Below are 22,326 nucleotides of genomic sequence, written 5' to 3'. Positions count from 1 at the left end.
ATGAATCTACTCATCTTAACTAAAGGAATGGCTAGCATTACAATGATGTGTTGTATTTAATTAACTTTTACTCAGTGCAATTAATTACCATGACTTGACTTAGGTCTACTTCAGCGGCTCTACCCTCTATGAAAGTTTAATATAACCCAACATGAATAATTCTTGTCAGATGTTTTGTGTGTGTATAGACTGAAAATAAAACATAAAAAACCACGGTGTACTTAGGAGGTTGTTTATAATATAGTTTAATGAAAAATACATTTTATTTGTCATAACATTCAAAAAATATACAAATGCTTGCTTGTTTGCATACAAAGGTTGATGCTTAAAGCATTTAAACAGTTTATTATATTCTTGTGATCCTCATACAATTAAATCTTCGCTATGTGCAACACACCCGTAGTGCAATTCCCAGAGCGCCTTTGCTGGGTTTGCTGTCCTTGAATTCCAAGCTCACAGCATTCTGTAATGGGATCACGCCAGACTTCAGCCAATAACTCGCTACAATGTCATCTATGTTGAAAGCAGCATAGAGTCAACATTTCCTAGATAATTGTCTTTAGGTTTTCCACAATCAGCAGTCCATTTCACCAAAACAGTCTTCAAAGCATTCGGCCCTTCCCATTTTGCTCAACTGCACTCAAGCCCAACATACAACTGACATTATCATTCATTACCATTGCACTTTCTTTATGTCTCCCCGCTCTTTAAATTACTTGACGCTGATCCTCCCTTATCTAGAAGATGGAGAGAGGCGGAGAACCACCACCACAGATCATTTTAAAAATCAAGCACTTTAGAATTTACTGCCCTTAGGTAATTTGCTGCAGTTTGTAACAGGAAAAGAAATGAAACCACAGCCATCAAAACTAGGTGGCAAAGGCATCTTTCTGTGGACAGAAAACAAAATTATCTGAAGCAGCTACCAAAAAGAAAATAGTAACAAACATAATAGTGTAAAAGTCATTCCTGTATATAGACATTCAGTACAACATCTCAGGCTTGAAAAGGCGGCCTCGTACAAGACCCAGGGAAACCAATCAGAAATTTCCCTGTGGGCTCTGAAGCTGACCCAAACCACTAAAGTGATGCCTACACGCTATCATTGCTTCTTAACTGAGAGTAATCTTACCTGCAAAATGATATGGCTGCAATGTGTAAAATAAATAAGCCTATTGGCATGTTAACCCTTTTATGGGTAGACCATGGTTTACATTACAGTAAATCAAAAGCCGAACCTAGAAACTTAAATTCTGCCAGATACTGTAAGCAGGTAATATAAATTACACCTGTTCTACAAATGTTGTTAGCTTATTTTATATAATCAACTAATTTGGCTTATTCATAGGCTTGAACCCTTGTACGGAAGGGTTGTTTTACCGTTTGTGTGAGAATGTGGTTGATGAAAAAAGGAAATCCAAAGAGGTTTGCTTGTACAACAGCCTACGCAAAGCAAACAAACACTTAAGTGTTTGCAGAACAGCACCAGCAACAATTTCCCTTCTGCTCACTGTTCTTTTTATTCAATCCCATAGTCTGGATTCAAAGCACAGTTAATAAATCAAAAATTGATTTATTAAATGATGTTCTGCATCAGCACTCATAATAGTAACTAATATGAAGTAGGACCAACCAGGTTCGGTTTTCTGTCTTAATTTGTATTAATTTGAAAAGATGTAGGATGATATGTTAGCCATACTCAGGGTAGATCTATAAAGATCAATGAACTTAAGAAACATATCCATTTATTTCAATGGGTCTACTCTGAGTATGACTTAATTGGATATCAGACGAAATAAATAAATACATGGATAATACAATGCATTAAGGACAGGGGAAGAAAAGTTGGAGTAGGGCTCCAGTGGGCAGGTATACAGACTTGTGAAAGGGAGGGGGATCTGATCCTTGAAGCCCTTCCCAGACTACATACAGTTCAACTTTTAAAGCTGGCTTATAGCAGACCAGTAATCAATTTAGTGCAGTGCTGCTATGCTGACTGTCCTTGGCTCTCCAGAGTTTTAGGGAGAGTCTTTGCAACTCTGCTACATGAGAATCTGAAATATGATACGAACCAAGCATGTGCTCTGCTACTGAACTACGACCCCTCCCTAATAACATAAGGCATATGCAGAGCACCACATTTATTGGATTTTTCCAGCTTCTTGGACCAGTATTTTTAGAGAGGGCCAACTCCACAAACCTGCCTGTCTACACGTAAAAATTTGGGGGAATAAACCTGCAAAGTAACCCATGAAACCTCTGACCCTGATGCAGTAAAGTATTTACACCTGTGCTTTCACCAAGACCATTCCTGTCACATATTTAATTGCTTTCCTGGCTTGGGTCCAGAATATTGTCAGGAAATCTCACAGCAATCTTACAGAATCAAGTTCTCTCTACAATCACAAAAGTGTAGTTAGTATATAACAGTAAAAATTAAGCATAACCTGATATTATGACTGAAATGCGCCAAGTGAGGAGATTTGCCCTGAGAAAAGTTTTTTTTTTAACAGGCACTAAAAATCTGTACAAACATTTAAATATAGGGTGCCTGGTCTTTTTATAACAGCAGAACTACACATTATCAGAAACACTTCCCTGGTGGTCTTGGGTCATTATACTGTTTCCCTAACACTGCCAGCTAAAAATGAAGGATTGGTCAAAAATGCTCAGTGTAATGATGTCAAGACATGAGGTAATTTGAATCATGTGCTACTGAGGAGGGGGAGTGGGATCTGACACAGGGCTGCTGTGTTTTTGGCAGTAAGTAGCCCTGTGTTTCTGATCACATGCAGTTCCACTCTTATTTTCAAGTACCCTGGGCAAAATTGTAACCCCTGAGAGCTTCTGGCCACAATACAAGACAGAATTAAGTGTGCCTAACTCTGCGCAGGGTTGTGGTGTGTGTTTGTGTGTGCAAACATGTATCTTGTAAACTGTACAGAGAAACATTTCCATGAGCACCAAGATAGAGGAAATATGTCACTGATTACACGGGTTCTAATATTATGTGCATGAGAATATGACTGAGCTACTGTGGTATCCATACTGTCCGGCAGTCTGAAAACATCATACAAGTCTTTTGTGCATCACATGCAGGCTTTGAAAAATAGCAGAGAATACTTTGAGAATTAGATTTTTTTTAAAGAAAGAAAGCAAAGAATGAATGAATTCATTTTCTGTTAAGAAGCATTAAACTGAAAAAACAAACCCCAAGCTAGAAAAATAAAATTATTTATACCATACAAAAAATTGGGGTTGTGACCCATTCATTTTTCAGAGTTGGTATAATTTCATTTTATACAGGAAAATGGGAAATGCACATATTAAATCACCCCTAATTAGAGATATGCTTGCAGAGTATTTAATAAGGATGTAAGATTTCAGAGCTTTTTCACACATGCCATAGAAATTATCTTTGAGCCCCTCTCATGCTATTTGTAAGCATATGTGAATGGTGATAATGCAGCTCTGACTGTGCAGGCATCCCATTTTGAAATAGATTAAATAGACTGAAGGAAGGTGGATTGCCCTTTTAGACTTCATTTGGTGCCGTGTGCGAACTGGTTTTCCATTCACCATTAATACCATAGAGATGAATACTTTCTGGAGTAGGTAAGTGAAGGACTCTCCTGTCCTACACTTAAATTGGCACTGGCACTTGTAATCATTCAGCTTCCTTAGTTGTGGTTGAAGGAAATACGAATAAAGTCAGGGGGTGTCTTGGGTAAATGGCTTGAATGAAAACACTTTTACACTGCAACAGATCAAATAGTCTACCCCTATACTATCAAAAAGTTTTACATTTAGTGTTCAAAGCAAGTCAACAATCAAGGCCACTGTGATGCTCACTTAAACCCATTGTGATGGAACGTGGCCCGATAAATATGTACCTTTGAGCTCATCAAACTAACTAGTTCAATAAGGAAAAAAACCCTCCAACAATGTGAAAAAATAGAACCCATCCTTAGAGTACTATAGCTTATTTATTTGGGCTGGGAGCTGCAGCAAATGCTCCCATCAGTTACACAAAGCACCAGTAAGCATGTCTGGTCTTTGGGGGGACTTGGCTGCTGGTTTTATCAGCCTAGTATGGCACAGTTATGGGACATGCCCTTAGTTTTGACATGCCCTGGCCATTTATTAAGACTGATACAGCAACCCCCTTTTCCTAATGATCTATTCAATAAGATATCTGCTTCTCCTTTAAGCTCCGTATCGTAAAGTACTGCACAGCATAAACGTGAAATGGAATTGTACGTACAGCCTTTAGTATCTCTACTGAGTATCTTTTTCTGACGTAGGCTTTGCGTGTTTCAAGTTTCACTTCTAGTATATTTTCACTACAGGTGCAGCAAATGAATTCAACTTAGACTGACCGGTAATGTGTGAACACACATGGCCTTCACTAAAATCTTAGGATGTGTGAAATCTCCCCTGAGAAATGTTACAATTCCTGTACAGTGGTACCTCGGGTTAAGTACTTAATTCGTTCCGGAGGTCCGTTCTTAACCTGAAACTGTTCTTAACCTGAAGCACCACTTTAGCTAATGGGGCCTCCTACTGCTGCCGCACCACTGGAGCACGATTTCTGTTCTCATCCTGAAGCAAAGTTCTTAACCTGAATCACTATTTCTGGGTTAGTGGAGTCTGTAACCTGAAGCATATGTAACCTGAAGCGTATGTAACCTGAGGTACCACTGTATTGAAACTACTCCGGGCTTCCCTTGAAATTCCTTATACAGTGCTACCTCGGGTTAAAAACACTTCGGGTTACAGACTCCGCTAACCCAGAAGTAGTACCTTGGGTTAAGAACTTTACCTCAGGATGAGAACAGAAATCGTGCGCCGGTGGTGCAGTGGCAGCGGGAGGCCCCATTAGCTAAAATGGTACCTCAGGTTAAGAACGGTTTGAGGTTAAGAACGGACCTTTGGAACGAATTAAGTTCGTAACCAGAGGTACCACTGTAATTTCTGCAAATTCACTTCAGGCAATATACCATGATAGCGAAATGATGTGCAGAACAGCCCTTAGAGCATCTTAAAGAAACTCCTGTGTTTTGCTTTCCTCAGATGTTTCACCTGAGGCGGAAGATCCCAATTCACTCCAGTGGCAATGCAACTAAAATCACAATAGACAAATGACAAACCTCCCCACAAGAGAAACGCAGCACCTCATCCCTAGCTAATTGATCTAGTCCAAAAAGTATTGATTTCAATGCAACAAACAATGAACGGAAGGTATGTCTGTATGTTTGGGGGATGGGTACAGGGTTAGCATATCTGACAGAGCATATTCTGCCTCTCTCAGCTATAGATGGCACATATGCCCAGTAATCATGGCAGGCCTGGGAAAGTCTCAAGTTCTCCTGGGTGGGTCCTAAGTGTAGCTAAGATTGCAGTGCCTGCATCAAGTAAACTTCCTGCAACATTTCTCTATTTCAAAAGCTCACTAAAGTGTTCATTCTCCTCCCTTGAGAAAGCTTTGAGGTAAATCTTTGAGCTTTAGCTTGATGCCAAACATACATGTAACTGGCGTAGGACACTGACAAGAAATAGCAGGTTACGTTAACATTCATAAAATACTTTCTAAAGAGTCTTTCCAAAATCCATACATTTGCAAAAACACAAACACAAAAAACATGTTTAGCTTAAACACTTGGATAGAAGGGAAAATAAAAATTATCTTCGCCTTTAAAATTAAAGGTGAACGCCTTTTGCATAGCTATATACAAGACTAGAATATCAACGAGAATACCACTTTTTTCTACATGAAGATTAAGTGATGGGGTAAACTTCACCAGTTGAATTTCTGTCTGTTGCAAAACTCTTAAAGGCAGCCAGCCTGCTAAAGAAAATTAGTATCCCTAGATTTAAGTACATTCCTTTTCTAGTTTTCTGATCTTTTTTTTTTTAATGTGGTCAAGGCTCCTTACAAAATCACACAAAATAGTACAAAGCAGCAAATTTTGAATTATAAAGCAATCAAAGCAAATTTCCAGTTATTTTTACAACTGAGTCTGGAAAAAACATAATTAGTGATTAAGGCCCAATCCATCTAAAGCATAACTAAAAGTGTGATCCTATTCACCTGTATTTGGCAATAATCCCCAATAACTTGATGTGATTTGCTTCAAAGTAAACATGCATAGGATTGGGCTTCACATACTGCTAAAATCAATGCAATCCCATCCATATATAGTCTGAAGTAAATCCAATTGATTTCAATGGGTCTTACACTTGGGTGAGTGGTTTTATGCTTGCAGTCTTTGTCTTGCAACTAAAAGGAGGAATCCAAGGAGATCGCTTTGTCAATGCAAGCATTTCTGCTTGCCTGATGGAATGATCTCCCCTTCCCTTCCCTGTGTGTTATTCTTTGGGTCCTCCTGTCCACCCTTAGCAAATTTGGGGGGGGGGGAGAGGTGGGGAAAGCTTTGCTGTGCTAGCTCAAGTCCTATTGTGGGCTTCTGCTAGCAGGAGCTGTTAAATGAATCTGGCCCCAGGAGCGCCAACTCCTGGGGGCTGAACCCTTTTGACCCCCCATATTTGTTTGGGAGGGCATCCCCCCAATGTTAGGTGAGGTCAGAGGAGCCAGGAACACGGTAGCAGAGTGGCTTCAGTGGCCAGTTCCTTCTCCTCCTCCTGTTGTCACAACAACAACAGGAGGAGGAGCTGCCAACCACTGAAGTCATGCTGCTGCCACATTCCTAGCTCCTTCAACGTAGCGCAATGTGGGAACATTGCACATCGCATCCTGATGCGGTCGTTGCATGCATGACCTCCTGAAGGAACAATGGTCCCCCAATCTGCCTCACAAGCTGGTGCCTCTGGTTGGGTCCTGTATGTTTTCACTGGGGCATAGACACGACTGGCTTTAGCTAAACTGGAACCGAGGTGCATTGAACCAAGCTCATCAAAGTGCATACCTATAATGTAAACCACGTCCTAACTCAGCTCCTACTGAAGATTATTTCAAGAATACAACTTGTGTATTCTTTCAGGGGAAACAACATGTGTTGGCTGTTACTTGCAAACTTTTAATACCTTTGAAGAAATGGAACTAAATTTGAAATGACTTTACATCATCTTTACATGTCTTTTTCTCAATGGAGTGGATCCCTGAAAAATAGTTCAAGTTAAAGCTTAAGGAAAACTACATGTTACACACAAATGTGTGTATCAAATTCCTTCCAATCAATTTTTTAAAAAAGAAACACAGATGAGGGAGGGGCATCTAACCCTTCCCATGTCCAGTTTTTGCAGTTATGTCAGGGAAAAGGTTAAGCACTTGCCTTCTTTCTCCATTCTGTTGTTTTTCTATTCAAAGCTGCTTTTCATTAAAAAGCAAATGGCTCGTATTGTTTCTTTACATGCATTTGCATGTAACATGTAGTTAGCCACATGTGTTAGCAGGCATAACAATTACCTTGCATTATATATAGACAGTTTACAAAAAATACCACAACTCACCCACCCTTGCATAATTAAATTTATGCACAGTTGAAAAACAGAGGGAGGGGGTGTTATACAAACATGAACATCATCAACACTTGTGTTGTACAAAAAATGCATGAGAAATACATGACAAAGAGAAAAAAGCAGCTTAAATGAGAGCTTAGCATTACCAAGTCGTTTTCAGATTAAGGGAAAGAAATTCTCGTTGTTTGTGCCTGTAAGATAAAGTACAAACAAAAAAATAAATCCTTGATTTACAAAACAGAGTTTGTTAGAAAGCATCTTAGAATAAAGGTCAAATTATTAATATCTCTCTCTCTCTCTCTCTCTCTCTCTCTCTCTCTCTCTCACACACACACACACACACACACACACATCATTGGACATGCTGCTTTACCGTTTTTGATAGGGCTATATCCAACTCAGTCACCCTAGACCCTAGAGTAGCCATCTCCATTAAATACAGTGGCTTTAAATACAGTGGGAGTACTCTGAGCATGGTTTATATTAGATACAACTCATAATATTAGATACAATTCATAAATTCTCCAGTCCAAAATCTGATCTCAGAATCATAAAGTTGGAAGGAACCTTGAAGGTTTCCCAGTCCAACCCTGACACGCTTACATCACTCTCTGCTTCTGCATCTTAAATCTGTGTTAAATTCCTCATTCACAAAAACAAGACTTGCAACCAAAGTTGGTAGTCAAAAAGGTGCAGGAAATTTCTACCTTTGAAGACACTCCCAAAATGATTTTCATTATGCTGAGGGCCACTAGTTTCTATTTTTATACCAAAAACATCTTTAGACAAAGCCCAAGCAGAATGTACCTCTGAAGTTTGAATCTTAGTGTATGTGATTGGATAAAAGCATATAAAATTATGCATTTTGTGGAGAAAGAAAGAAAAATATCCCCTTCTCATAACACTAGAACTTGTGGGCATCCAATGAAGCTGAATGTTAGAAGATTCAGGACAGATCAAATAAAGTACTTCTTCACGCAGGGCATAGTGAAATTGTAGCATTCACCCCCACAAGAGCTAGTGATGACTACCAACTTGGATAGCTTTAAAAGAGAATTAAACAGATTCATGGAGGATAAGGCTAGCAATGGCTACTAGCCATGTTGGCTACGTTCTACATTTAAGATCAGAGTCAGTATGTCTTTGAATACCACTTGCTGGGAATCCAAGACTCACAACCTGCTTGGGCAGGTTGCTTTCGTGATTACGCCTTGCACTGAATCCACAAAGTAAAGGTTACTCTAGATGAGATAGTGGACCTCTTGCATTAAAAAAAGAATACCAGCTGCCTATATTGGATTAGAGCCACAGCAGTAGGGATGGGTAGCCCTTTCACTCAAAGCTCCTCCCCCGCACTCACGCTGGGCAAGTAGCTGCTTCAAGGCGGGGGGGGGGGATTTAAAAATGAAAGGAAGGCGTTGGAGGGGTGTGCTGTAAGCCCAGCCTGGTTGCCCTATAGCTGTTTTTAACCTTTTTAAAAAGAAAGAGTGTGAGGTGTCCTCCTGCCATCTCATCTAAGTGCACACTTAGCTTGCTTGAAGTTCTAGTGTACAGAGACCGACAAGGCTATTTGTGTAACCACAAATATAGAGTATCCACTCCCCCATTAAGATGAAAGATTTATTACACTCAACTCAAGCTTATCCTTCCGTACACAGATACACCTCTTTAAGAAAGAAGATGAGACTCTTCAAGTGGGGGAAAAGCATCCTAGAAAATGAAGTTCAATATGATGCAGGAGAATCTTTTGCTGATATTGAACCTTGGCCAAGACATACAGCAGACTCCAGGCTTACCCTGCTCTCACCCACTGGGTACAATGAGGGCCAAACTAAACATTGCTTTAATAACCATTTTTGAATACTGTGGGTCTAGCCAGGTCTCATTTTTTGGAAAAAGCCACCATAAGGGAGCCCAGTCCAGATCAAGATCTTGACATGGTGATGAACTCTTTTCATTTCACTGTTTCCCTGCTGAAACCTAAGCTGCTATATGCCCTAGGCCTTTTTTTAAAAAAAAAACCTATGGGTTGTATGCAACTGGGGGGTGCCAGTCACAAAATAGCTGTTATGGGGGGGACATAGCATAACACATGCGGATCATTGCATAGCACAAAGTTAGATAGCTACCTCCAGCAACCTTATACTTACCATGAGAAATCAGCTATGTGCTGCTGGTCCCAATTGTGGAGATTATACAATATTGATTTTAAATGTGCACACGCACACTGATGGTGGCCACAGTACACCCACTCATTTCACAGAAGTCAGTTAGAAGGTATCTGTGCATTTTACCCCATAGATTTTTTTCTAGGAGTGCTAGAATGAAAGCCATGGTACCCAGGGGTACCCTGAGATAAATGCTTCTCAGGGTAGATCCATTGAAATTACAGTGACAGGCAAGACCTCTCTGAGGTAATTTGCTGAATGTTATGATTGCCAACTTTCTTTTCCTGGCAAGACTTCTGTACCTTTATCTATACATAATGAACAAAAACACCTGCAGAATCTCTGCTTGTCGAGCAGCTGTTAAAGCCCTACCAGAAAAAAGTTGGCAACTCTACTGTTAGTATGAACAGTCTCATATGTCACAGATGAGTGATGAAACTGCAGCTCAGTGGTTCTTGGCATTTCTTTGAAGTGTGTAGTGTGAGCCAGGTGGTGATCTACAATCTTGCCACTTCTGTGATATGTCAGAGCGTTCACGCTAACAGTCAATACACACAAGACACTCCTCACTTTCTTCAGCTCAGCTGTTCCTCTGAATTTACCCTGCCTTATAATCAAACAGGGACCACTAAGAATCTGATGCCTCTCATCTTCCAAAACATTATTCTTCTGCTAACCCTCTCTCTTGCCAAAAAACCCCAAAAACCTATCTTGGAGAAGATGCAAGTGGGTGCATTAACCGATAAACCTGAAAGTGCTCAGACACAGAGTTTGATTAATCCATTACAGAAAACTTTAACTTCCTCCCCTCCAATTAATCACAGGGCTACTACACACGTGCAACAATGACTACCTTTAAGGACATCGCTTTCTGCACAGCAAACATGTATAAACCTCAAGTACACCATCATGTGAGTGCACACATATTATTCCCCTTTGGCAACTGCTTCCTGGTGTGAATATACGAGGGAGCAACTTGTGACAAATTTAATAACTAATCATCATCAGTACCAGCTTATTCATGGGGATTGAGAAAGGGCTGCTCAAGTTGTTAGCGTGATGACCAGCTACCCTGAATCAAAGGTAAAAGTAAAAGCACTTAATGTGCACAGTGGCTTACCCCACAGGGCTCCCACCTCACAACGCACACATTTGTAGGAAGTAGGGTTGCCACCTTTGTTCTGGCAAAATACAGGACAAGGTTGTGATTGGAAGAGTGCTGTTTTTTAAAAAACCTGATGCTGATGTGACTTCAAAGCAACCCATTACAATTCATAGCAACCTAACAGGATGGCTCCTATGGAATCTGTAGGTGTGCACACACATGGATTCGTAAAATCTCTCTGTGCTTGACTACCCAGAGCTGAAATATATTACCGTTCACACACCATGCAACTTGGCAGAGATAGAGAGAGAGAAGACCTGACACCCAGGTCAAAATTGTACCCATACAGGATGTACCCTTTTGCCCTGAAACACAGGACAATCCTGTATTATGAAGGGCAGGGGGCTATCCTAGGACTAGTGGGCGTGCATGGGTGTGTGGAGGAGGCCCTTTCCTAAGTTGCCTGTGAGGAGGCCTGGGATCACAAACAAGCGGCCCTGGCTTGCTGTCCAAGAGCCCAACTCACCCGTGGCAGCAGCAGCAGCGAGCAGCAGCATCCCTGGCCGGGCTCTCCATCACCGGTGCTCCACGACGAAGCGCATGGTGGTGCCGTCGAAGGAAGGAGGCGCGATGATCCGGGGCCCCAGAGGCTGCGAAGTGATGCTGATGAGCGGCGCCTTCCCCTCGCCAGGAACCCCTTGCTGCGGCTGCGGCTGTGGCGGCGGCTGCTGCGGCTGCTGCGGCTGCTGCTGAGCAGCTTTGCCCGTGGGCATGTAGTAAGGGCTGTCCGCCCCGGGGCTGGCGGGGCCGAGCTCTCCGCCCGGCTGCTGGGCGAGCTGGCCCTGCAGGGCGCTGGCGGGCAAGACGGCCGGCAAGAAGCCCGGGTAGATCATGTAGGCCGCGGCCGGGGCGCCATAGGCTCCCGCCGCGCCCAGCGCCAGGGAGGACACCGGGAGGGTCATGGGGGCCACGGCCGGAGGTGGCGCCTGGGCCGGCAGGGGCACCTCCACGTACTGCCCGGTCTCGGGGTCGAAGAGGCGCCTCTTCTGAGGCGGCGGCGGCGGCGGCTGCAGCGGCGCGTCCACCACGTAGCACTGCCCGGTGCTGAGGTCCAGCAGCACTTTGCGCTGCGTCTGAGGCGCCGGGAAAGCGGCGGGCTCGGCGGCCGCGGGCGGAGAGAAGCACAGCAGAGGCGCGGGCTGGGCAGCGCCCGAGAAAGCGGCGGCCGCCGCGGCCAAGGACAAGGCCTGAGGGAAGAGCTGCGCGGGGGACACTTCGAACTGAGGCGGCGGCTGCTGCGGAGGCGGCGGAGGATGGGTGGCCTGAGGCTGCGGGGCGGCTGCCTCTCCGCGCTGCTGTTGCTTGGCCGCCTCCTGCCCGTGGGTCTTGCCGGTGCTGTAGGGCTGGTGGCTGCACAGGGCCGCCGCTGCCGCCGCCGCGGAGACTAGGCCCGGGCGGCCGCCTCGGTCTCCTGATGTGGCAGCCCCCGGCCGCTCCGTCGACGACGATGCCTTGAGAGGGATGGCCAGGTAGTTCCCGCAGTCGGGAGCCGCCGCCGCCACCTTGGGCACCCTGTCGGGCTCCACGAGGCTCCCCTGCCTGTCCCCAAAGAGCTTGATGGAGCGAGGCCCGGCCTGGCCTTTCAGGCCTCTTGGTGGCGGGTCAGGAGATGGCTCCTGAGGCTGCTGCTTGGGCTTCTGGGCCTGGGCATTGAAGGTGAAGGTGCTGCGGGGTGCCACCGGGGCCCTGCCTCTCTCTGTGCCCCCTGCGGCCTCCCCGCGGAAGCCCGGCCCGCGTGCCCGCTCCCGAGCCTGTGCCAAGCTTTCGAAGGTTGCCATCTTGGCTGACACCTTCTCTGCGTTCTTGGTTGGGTTGGCAGTCCGGCCGCGGGGTTGGCGCTCGGGCGTAGGCCTGCTGCTGGTGATGCTGCTGGGGGAAGTCGTCAAGGCCGCACTCTGACTGGCATCCTGGTCCTCTGCCTTGGCGCTGGCCGTGGACTCTTCCCTGGCTCCCGTGGCTCCCCCTGTGGCCTTTTCCTCGCTGGCGATGAGGGACAGGACGTGGCTGTCGGTGATGGGCAGCGGGTCGCTCTTGCGCTTCCACTCGTTCTTGTGGAAGCTGTAGAGCTCCTCCATGCTCCGGACGGCCGCTGTAAGTTTCTCCAGCGCTTGGTGGTTCGCTGTGAGGGGTGCCTTGGCCACCTCTTCTCGTGGAATTTCTTCTTCGCTAGCCACCACCAGTGGGCCTACCTTGCTGCTTTTCTCCACTGGTGTAGGTTGAATTGGTGGTGGTGGTGGTGGCGGCTGTGGTTGCTGCCTCCAGGGCACAGATGTTTTGGAGACTATCTTCAGCACAGCAGGCTGGCGAGGGTCGCTTTTGTTAGGGGCGATTGTAGCTACGGGCAGCCTCCCTGAGGTCCTGTGCACCAGGATTGTCCCATCTTGGCTGGATGGCAGCATCTTGCCCCCGCTACTTGCTTTGGCCCCTGTCTCTGAAGCCTTGGTGGCCCTCTTGTCTTCCTTGCTGTTGCTTACTGCCTGACAGGTTATCACCATGGGAGACAGAGGCCTGGAAATGCCTGCTGTCACCAGCTGCTTGGGTTTCTGCTCAGATGTTCCCTGGTCAGAGTTGACACTGCCTCTGTCACTGTTGTTATCCCCCGACTCTTGGCTGTAGCTACTCTTAATTAGTTTCCTGACATCTGTAACCTGATGGATAGGCCCTTGCACCTTGTGTTTGTTTTCTCTTACATCACGTACCAGAAATTGAGGCACTTTGTCCACACCTTCCCCTTTGAATTGTTTTTGATGCTGGCTTCTGGTATCTTCAGCTGCCTTGAAAAAGTTTGGGACACTTCCAGATAGCTTGGGTGTGAGGAGCTTAGCAATATTGAAAGGGTGATCTTTATTCTGCTGCATGCTACCCAAGCTGATCTTGATCTCGGGAGGTTTGGGCTTTATCATTGTGGTAGCGATTTCAGTCTGAGCTGCTGTGTTGGTTGCTGTAGAATATTTTGTCACTTGTGTGCTGGATTGCTTTTCTTTGGTTGTTTGTTGAATATTTGGAACAAAGAGACGAGACATTTTAGTTGATTTGCTGGCTGAGAATTCTCCCAAATCAGCCTTCCTGTCACCTTTGGATGAAATTTTCAGTTTTCCCACAGGAGCTTTCTCCTCCTTTTTCTCTGCTTCTTTTTCTTTCCATGTTCTAAATGCACTATTCTGACTGCGGAGAAAAGTTGCCTTGAGTGTTTCAGAAGCACTCTCTTTTATTCTACATGCCTCATCTAAGAATGTTTCAGAAAGGGATCGATCCAGGCTAACATTTCCATCCCGGGGAGTAGATGGCTTGGAGGTAGGGGACTTGCTGTCAAAAAACTCCCCCAAATCATCTGCTGTTACAATAGTGTATTCAGAGCTGCCTTCTGAATATCTAGAATTCTGTCTCTGCAAACCCCCATCCTTTAACTTTTCTTTGAAAGCGCCATCTACCTCTTTAGAAGATAAGGAATTGGACATACCAGAATATGTGGTGTCCGAGATTTCGCCCCTTTCCATTTTGAACTCGTGCTCCAGTTGCATTTTCTTTGAGATAACATTTTTGAGGAGACTAGATGCAAACTTTGATTTATTCTGTGTCCCTTCCATGGTTTCTGCAGCCAGCCCAGTTTGTTTGCAAGTTTCATTGCCCAGCTCCTTTGGCAGTGTTTCTGTAACTTCATCTGTGCAACTTGATCCAGCAGCAGCATTTTCAGAAGGTTTAGCAGGTCTGGGGACACCCGCTTTTATATTGCTGCTAAAATTGAGAGTCTCCAACAAAGTAACAACCCGGGAGCCTGACTGGATCCGTTTTTCAAAGCAAGGTGGTGTCTCAACATGCGTTATTTCCCCATCAAGCTTGCTGACAACAAACTCTAATGCTTTTGTCTGTGACTTATTGGAGTGAATGTAGAACTGGTCACTGGATGTCTTTGTCCCAGTGCTTCTGTTCCATCCTGCAGATGCGGTGCTGCTTTTGAAAAGATTTTGCTCTGCTTTCTGCCCAAGGCTGCCGCACTTTAAATCCAAGTAAGTTGACCACCGGTTGATTCCTAGTGTGTGATCCGAAAGAGATGTGGAGGATTCACTGGAGCTCAGGTTCAAGGTATCAAAGTAGGGATAAGCTAAGCTGCGGAATGCCCTTGCCGTCAGGCTTCTTACTTCTTTATCTGCATCATCCAACTCACTTACCACGCTGGAGGCACCGCTTGAATATCCTCCCAATTCTCTTGCTCTTATGGCTCCACACCTTGTTTGCAAACGTGCAGGAACTGCAATAAATTTTTTTGCATAGTCATGAAACACATCTTGTTTCAAACTTGAATTTCGTTCATGAGCTGTGGAGACACAGAGGCTCATGTCGCCTTCATGCTTGGCAGCATAAATAATGTTTTGCTTTTCGTGCTGGTTGCTAGGCTCATTTATAGCCCTGGAAGTTGGTTTGATTGATAGGAGTATCTGGCCTGCAGAATTCTCACTCATGTTGCTGAGGTTCTTGGACTGACTTTCTTCCGAGCTGGCGCATTTGTCTGTGCTAGGGGTATCATTTTCAGAATTAATGCTGACTATCTCTGTACTGCTGGTATTATCGATACTGTCTGTCTGATTATTGGGATCACTGGTGGTCGTGCTGAGATAACAGCTATTGTCCTCTTCTGTCTGGGTATCCGCAAGAGTCTCGTCACTCCCAAAGGAAGCGTAATCCACAAAGGAATAAATCACATTGTTGTCCTCGAAATCCCACCGAGAGGCTAACCCATAATCAAAGTCCATGTCATGGTCCACTTCGCTAAGCTGGATTTCATGGGTTGTAATATAATGTGCTTCATCATTATTGTTACAGTTGTTCTCACTGGTGTAGCTTTGCTGCGAGTGCATCAGTTGTGAAGCACGCCTGCACCCTCCTTTCTGGTTACTCAGACAGATTTCTTTGCAGTCTGCATCATCGTCCTCATCACTTTCATATCCAAATGAAGAAGAGGAGGTTTTCCCCTCCGTTCCCATGTCATCCATTTTTGGAAAGCTGCCTGTCTCTTGTACTGGCGAAGGACAAGAGGATGAGGGTGATTCTGGGCAGCCATTTGTGTAAAGCTGAATGTTGGAGATACTAGGGGACAAAGTGTTCTCAGACCCTTCTGAGCTGGTGCCAGTGATGCTTCCCCCCACCTCATCAGCCTTCATCCCCACAGGGGAAGGAGTGCTTTCCATTTTAGATTTATAATCCTGGGGTGCTTCATTTGCAGATTTGTCTGCCAGCATATTGTTAGCCAATCTGTTAACCTCACTGATCCCATAAGGTCCATTTTTAGGTTTGATAAAGGCCACTTTACTTCCATTCCCTGCCAAAGTCAGTTTTAGAGCTTGGGGACTCTCTCCCCTCCCTCCAGGGAAATCATAAATCTCCACATATTTTGATTCCTCAGATGAGGATGTTGATGGCTCTTGAGATTGGTGCTTCATCATCCGGCTGTTGCTTTCTCCAGCACTCCCTTTTTGAGTGATGATCTGCTCAGCAGGCGATTTTGTAAGCAGTTCCATTCCGATCACTGCAAGTTGACTGAAGGGAACAAAGAGATTTCGACCAAGACCCGAAGCTGGGACACACACACACACGTGTCTCCAGAGGTTGGTTCCCAACTTCACTCCCTGCAGTTTAGCGGAAGACCCTGGAGAGACGCCCGATAGTCCCGCAGTGGTAGTAAGGCGGGTGGCTGCTGTTGTCTCTGCGGAGATGGGGGGGTAGCTGCTGCTGCCAGTGTCTTATTCCAGAGCTATGAAGTACAGTTGTTGGTTTGGCACGAAGAGCTGTCAGTCTGAATGCCATTGGTAACTGAAGTAGCAGTATTAGCAGCATCTGCAGCTCAGCTTCCCCAGACATCCCAAAATGAAGAGAAAGCATATGGAAATTCTTGTACTTCTAGTTATGAAAGGGGCGGGGGCGGGGGGTCCTGTTCAGTATATTGTCGTTATATAGTTAGAGGAATATTAGCCTTATTTATTACGTAGTATTTGGACGGAGAGAATGCTCTGTGACAAGAAGAAGGGTGGAAAGCATATACTGCTGTTTGAAGTGCTAATTTTAAATATATAAATAAAAATTCCAGACACTGTTTGCATGGACAAGAGGCCCACCTTGAACTAAGTTTTCATACAGCATTGAAGACAACAAATTACTTGCATTTTTAATAGTAAACTTTTTAAAACTTCCGATTTTTAGTTCATATTAGAGAAGTTAGTTTGTCTAGCACCTGGTTGAAATTTCATGCAAAAATGTTTAAAGTATTTCATGGTCAAAGTATTTCAAATAGTTTTTCTTTAGTGTAGCCCCATATCAAAATTATTGTTTTCCTCCAAAATACTTGAAGTAGACATCTTCTGGATATCTTAGAACACATCTAGTTAAATAAAAGAATTTAGGTAATTTTAAATTACACAGAATCTATCAGTTGAACCCTCAATCCTTTAACTGAGTATAGGAGGAAAGAGTTTTAGTCAAGGCATGTCAGCCACAATTAATTGCACTTAATTCACATTAGAGTAAGGGGACTTAAGCATGTCTAACTTTATGCTGGATTATGGCCACCTGTTACAATCAGATCTAATCACATTTCAGCACAGAAGACAATTGATAATCTTGGGTAACAAATCATTTACCTTCTCTCTGACTCTTGTAAAGCTGTTCCTTGGATAACAAGCAACTTTTTGTACCTCACAAGAAGAAAATAATTTCCTACTGAATCTTCAGATATGTCTTTAACCGTCTGGAAAGGGAAGCTGAAGAGAAGCACTGGAAAAATGTTAAACTGGTTTGGATTTTCATAGCCACTTTGGTGAGAGTAATGAAACTGTGGAGCATTTTTGTAAGATCAGATTAGCTTGCTAGGTCAAAACTATTAACTATACATAGACTGTGTGTCATATCATCCGATTGAATAAAGTACTATTTTAAACTATCACATTTGTACATAGCAGAAATAAATGTGTTCAGCCATCAGTCACAGCAAGAATCCCAACCCCCACTAATAAAATGTTCTTGCCCATCTTTCTACTTTCAAATATTTAAGGTGGAAAGCTGTTACTGAGAGCAAGGAAAATACAAACGAAAGATGTGAAATTGTGGATCAGGTAGAATTAAGTGACATTTGCATAGGAACTGTAGTTTGGAAAAATTCTTCATTTGGGTAACCTGTGGTTGGAAAAACCATGTTCCAAATGTGTATCTTCTTCTGTTTTTTCTTTACAATGTTCTGCTTTAAAACAATGTTGGCTAATATGAAAATTAAGGGAACAGTTCCATAACCATATAATTTATTTCTATTCACTTTCTTTGAAAAAGAGTGTAGTACAGAAATGCTAAATATTCAGAATTCTAAAACTTCAAAAGAATAAACACTTGAGCAGCACTAAAATAGCATATAACTTTTAAAACAGCAGGGGATGGGGCATACATCAAGTGCCTGGCTGGATAAAAAATGTGTTTATAGACTTCCTGAAAGCAGGAAGTAAGGGAGCCTGTCAGATCTATTCAGGGAGAAAGCGCCATGACCATGGCACCACCACCCAGAAGGCCCTTTCCATGGTGCCCAAGTATTTCGGATATGTCTGTAAATGGTTGGAAGGGGGAGTCAAACCCACAGTGGCATCCTCTCTCTCCACTGGAGACAGGCCAAAGACTGTCCAAGGCCTATCTTCGGGCTAAAGTAAATTAATATTGGCAAAGGTAGACCTTTAGGTAACCTGGGTGTCTTTATTGTTATGCAATAGGGATTTGTTTGTTGTGAGAAGGATCCTTTGAAGACATTTCCTTTCCATCAGTGGGAAAAGGAACAGCAGTAGTGTTATGTACTTGAGTTTTGAATAGGATCCAAAATGCCACAGTCTGATTGGTCCTAGAACAATAGGATTCAGAATGCAGCAGTCTGATTGGTCCTAGAACAATGCAGCAGTATGATTGGTCCAGCTCCGGGTGTAAGTGAATCCATAACCTGATTGGCCTACAGGAGAATCCTGGAATTAGCCAATCACGTGCAGCCCATTGTGTAAATAATGTATATAAAGCAGATATTTTGGGGGAACTTTCATTCCTCCTCCTCACCACTATGAGCTGAATAAAGACCATGAAATCCACTCTCGACTCCGAGTAGAAAACTCAAAAAAGGAAGGAGTGATGTGTTCCACAGTGAATGTTTCTTTTTATCTATGACAGCTCAGTTTTGGTCGGTAACATTTCCTCATAACATCAGGTAGCTGGTTGGGGTAGACTTCTATTTAACATTGGCAATACTGCGTAAGGTAAAACTTGTGAAACAATGTAAGATGGAGTCTTATGTGTCTTTAGTAGATAGAAAGATTACTAACACTAAAGATGATTAATATTGAAGTAGAATGAAAATAGATCCGTAAGAAAGGAGGGAAAGAGAGTGACATGTGCCACATTCCATCTTTTTTAGGAGAACTTTGATGATACTCAACAATGGGAGAATATCCAGATAAGAGGGTGGTTTTTCGTTTTTTTTACTAATTTACTCACTATAGTCTATTAATTACTGATAATTTTGAAGTAATTGTTGTCCAGAAGCATTCTGTGACTACAAAATAAGACAGTTTTAAAAGTATAGTTGGATCGAAGACAGCATTTCTAGGGAAATGGAATGCTCAGGTTATATTACAGGCTGGACATTCAATCAGAGTAAGGCACTGAGCCAGTCATACAGTGTTCATAATGTAACAACCTGCCATACAGGATAGCCAAATTTGGGAATCAATTTGGATCATGAATCACTTCTCAGGACATCTGTGTCTAAGATCAGGTGGGAGGGATTTAAGTCCCTGGGCAGTAGAAAGGAAAAGCATCACAATTTCACACTTTAGCATCTGGCCATGGAGAGCTATTTCAAGTGTCCAGGAAGGTCCAGTGGGAGAAAGATAATTTCCAGGGAGGAAATTGATTATGAAGGGCAAAAACTGGTTTGGAAGGACGTCTTGTTTTAAGAGTTGCCTGCAAAAAAATATCCCCAGTTACAACCTGTCATCTCTGTACCTAGTATGAAAATACAACACATTTAATGAAGTTTCCACTACATGCCAGGGGTTCAGATTGTAGCTTGCTTTTTGAGGCTTGCAAGTCACCATGGGCTGACTGGATGGCACCAAGAATTCCATTAGCTTGTACAAAACGGCCCTCTAGTGTTGAAATATTATATTGTATTAGCTTCTTGGTGTTTCAGAAGATAAAGACACGCCTTCAAAAATATATGTAATCTCTTACTTTAGTCTGCAACATGGGTGCTACTAGGAAAGTTTAATATAGAACATTTTTCATAAGTATTAGATACGGATGCAAGAAAGAAAAAAAGAATTAATATATAAGACGAGCCCTGCTGCATCAGACCACAGGACCATCTAGTCCAGCATCCTATTTTTACAGTGGCCAACCAGAATGCCTACAAGAAACCCACAAGAAGGACCTCAGTGCAATAGCACTCTTCCCACATGGTCTGGTTTAGCCTGGGAAGAGTCTTGAGGGCCAGCTAAAGACACATGATACAATTAATACTCCAGACTTCGGTGTGCAGCAGAATTTATTTGATAGAGTGTAATGGAAAAAAATGAAAAACGAAAAAATGAAGATCATGGCCACTGGTCCCATCACCTCCTGGCAAATAGAAGGGGAAGAAATGGAGGCAGTGAGAGATTTTACTTTCTTGGGCTACATGATCACTGCAGATGGTGACAGCAGTCACGAAATTAAAAGACACCTGCTTCTTGGGAGAAAAGCAATGACAAACCTAGACAGCATCTTAAAAAGTAGAGACATCACCTTGCCAACAAAGGTCCGTATAGTAAAAGCTATGGTTTTCCCAGTAGTGATGTATGGAAGTGAAAGGTGGACCATAAAGAAGTCTGATCGCTGAAGAATTGATGCTTTTGAATTATGGTGCTGGAGGAGACTCTTGAGAGTCCCATGGACTGCAAGAAGATCAAACCTCTCCATTCTTAAGGAAATCAGCCCTGAGTGCTCACTGGAAGGACAGATCGTGAAGCTGAGGCTCCAATACTTTGGCCACCTCATGAGAAGAGAAGACTCCCTGGAAAAGACCCTGAGGTTGGGAAAGATTGAGGGCACAAGGAGAAGGGGACGACAGAGGATGAGATGGTTGGATAGTGTTCTCGAAGCTACAGACATGAGTCTGACCAAACTGCGGGAGGCAGTGGAAGACAGAAGTGCCTGGCATGCTTTAGTCCATGGGGTCACGAAGAGTCGGACACGACTAAACGACTAAACAACAACAAAGTGATTTACTTTACATAAGCACCTATTCCATCAGTCTGCAGGAGAGGGGGGGGCGGGGAAGGGAAGGAAGCAGGGCCACTCCATCTGTTCAACTGAGAGACCAACTTCTGGTGCCTCTTTAATTATTTTTTTTATTCTAGTCATTTATAAAAACTAAGATCAGGTGGCTGAGTTTCCTTTTATTAATGATTTTTATAGCCACTGTATGTTTTTTTCTGGTTGAAAGGTGGGACAAAACTGCTTCAAAAACATCTAAATGTTTGGGCCTTCTTGCAGGTCAAACTCTGCTGAAAACACTATACCAATGTCTTCCTTCCTGGTTCATGAATCTTACGCTTGTTGGAAACTTCCTACATAGTGGAATTGTTTTCTTTCCATGCTAACCTTTTTTTTTGTCAGGAAAATAATAACCAGTATATATTTAATAATGAGTGGAATCCACTGAAATTTAAAGAATTAGGAAACTGATTATGAGAAGGAGGAGGAGGAAGAGTGCGGAATCTGTTGCAGCTAAAATAATGTGTTGCAGCTAAGATAATTGCACAGAGGCAAAATCTTGTTATCCTTAGTGTGATCCTTAGCAGTTTGGCTTAAGTAGTACCTGTCATTTAGATGGATAGTTAACAGGACAAATGCATTAAAGAACTGGAATTAGAAATGGGAAGAATTTGTTTTTTTTTGAGATGGGTTGTTTCTTGTGGTGTACTTGAATAACTACTATCACTAACGTAATTTATTTTTATATGCATGTTATAATGTTGAGCTACATTTCTTTAAAAGCAGGAACAAAAATTGTAACTTCATTTTGAAGTGGCACAAACATTTCACTGCCATTCTGCTACATTTGTAGATCTGACCTTATTCCTGAACAATGTATACTAGATTGTCTTTTCTGTTAAAGCATTCTGAACATCTCAAAACCAGGACTTTTGTGCATTAGAGACCTATTTTCATGACCTTAAAAACATTTTTTTAAAAACAAACAAACATCCAAATCTTTAGTCCCCTGTTTCACTTGAGAGATTAGGATCATAATAAGCTATTTTGCACATGTCAAACACTCCTGGCAACCTTTTCAGATTTGCCTTTTCCTGCAAGCGCAACCCTCTTCCAAGGAATGGAACTGTAAACCTGGACAGGTTTCAAGACCTTAACCTGAGTGAGATTAAAAGGATTTAGAGGCCTTACATTGCCCCTTAGAATGGGAGACTGCATTTCCTCTCCAGGATGAGAACGGATCAT

At 43.3% G+C, this 22,326-nt stretch overlaps 1 protein-coding gene across 2 annotated transcripts; it reads right to left on the bottom strand.

Moving 5' to 3' along the window:
• Positions 1 to 240: 240 nt before the first annotated feature.
• LOC309349760 (uncharacterized protein C4orf54 homolog) lies at positions 241 to 18,013 on the bottom strand. Of its 2 annotated transcripts, XR_014160171.1 has the most exons (3): positions 11,279 to 18,013; positions 7,626 to 7,670; positions 241 to 513 (listed from the first exon to the last, which is right to left on the bottom strand). XR_014160171.1 is itself a non-coding variant. In XM_081876049.1 (2 exons), exon 1 carries the CDS (start codon positions 16,326 to 16,328, stop codon positions 11,328 to 11,330), a length of 5,001 nt encoding a protein of 1,666 aa, XP_081732175.1. In that variant the 5' UTR covers positions 16,329 to 18,013; the 3' UTR covers positions 4,954 to 7,670; positions 11,279 to 11,327. The 2 variants fall into 2 exon arrangements, 1 of the variants encoding a protein (XP_081732175.1); XM_081876049.1 differs by lacking the exon at positions 241 to 513 and having other exon boundaries at positions 4,954 to 7,670.
• Positions 18,014 to 22,326: the final 4,313 nt, after the last annotated feature.

Source organism: Podarcis erhardii, assembly GCF_964252035.2.
Source record: "Podarcis erhardii genome assembly, chromosome: 9".
Taxonomy (NCBI): Eukaryota; Metazoa; Chordata; class Lepidosauria; order Squamata; family Lacertidae; genus Podarcis; species Podarcis erhardii.
The sequence above is the reverse complement of the archived record's forward strand: the minus strand, read 5'-3'. Positions and strand labels throughout refer to the sequence as shown.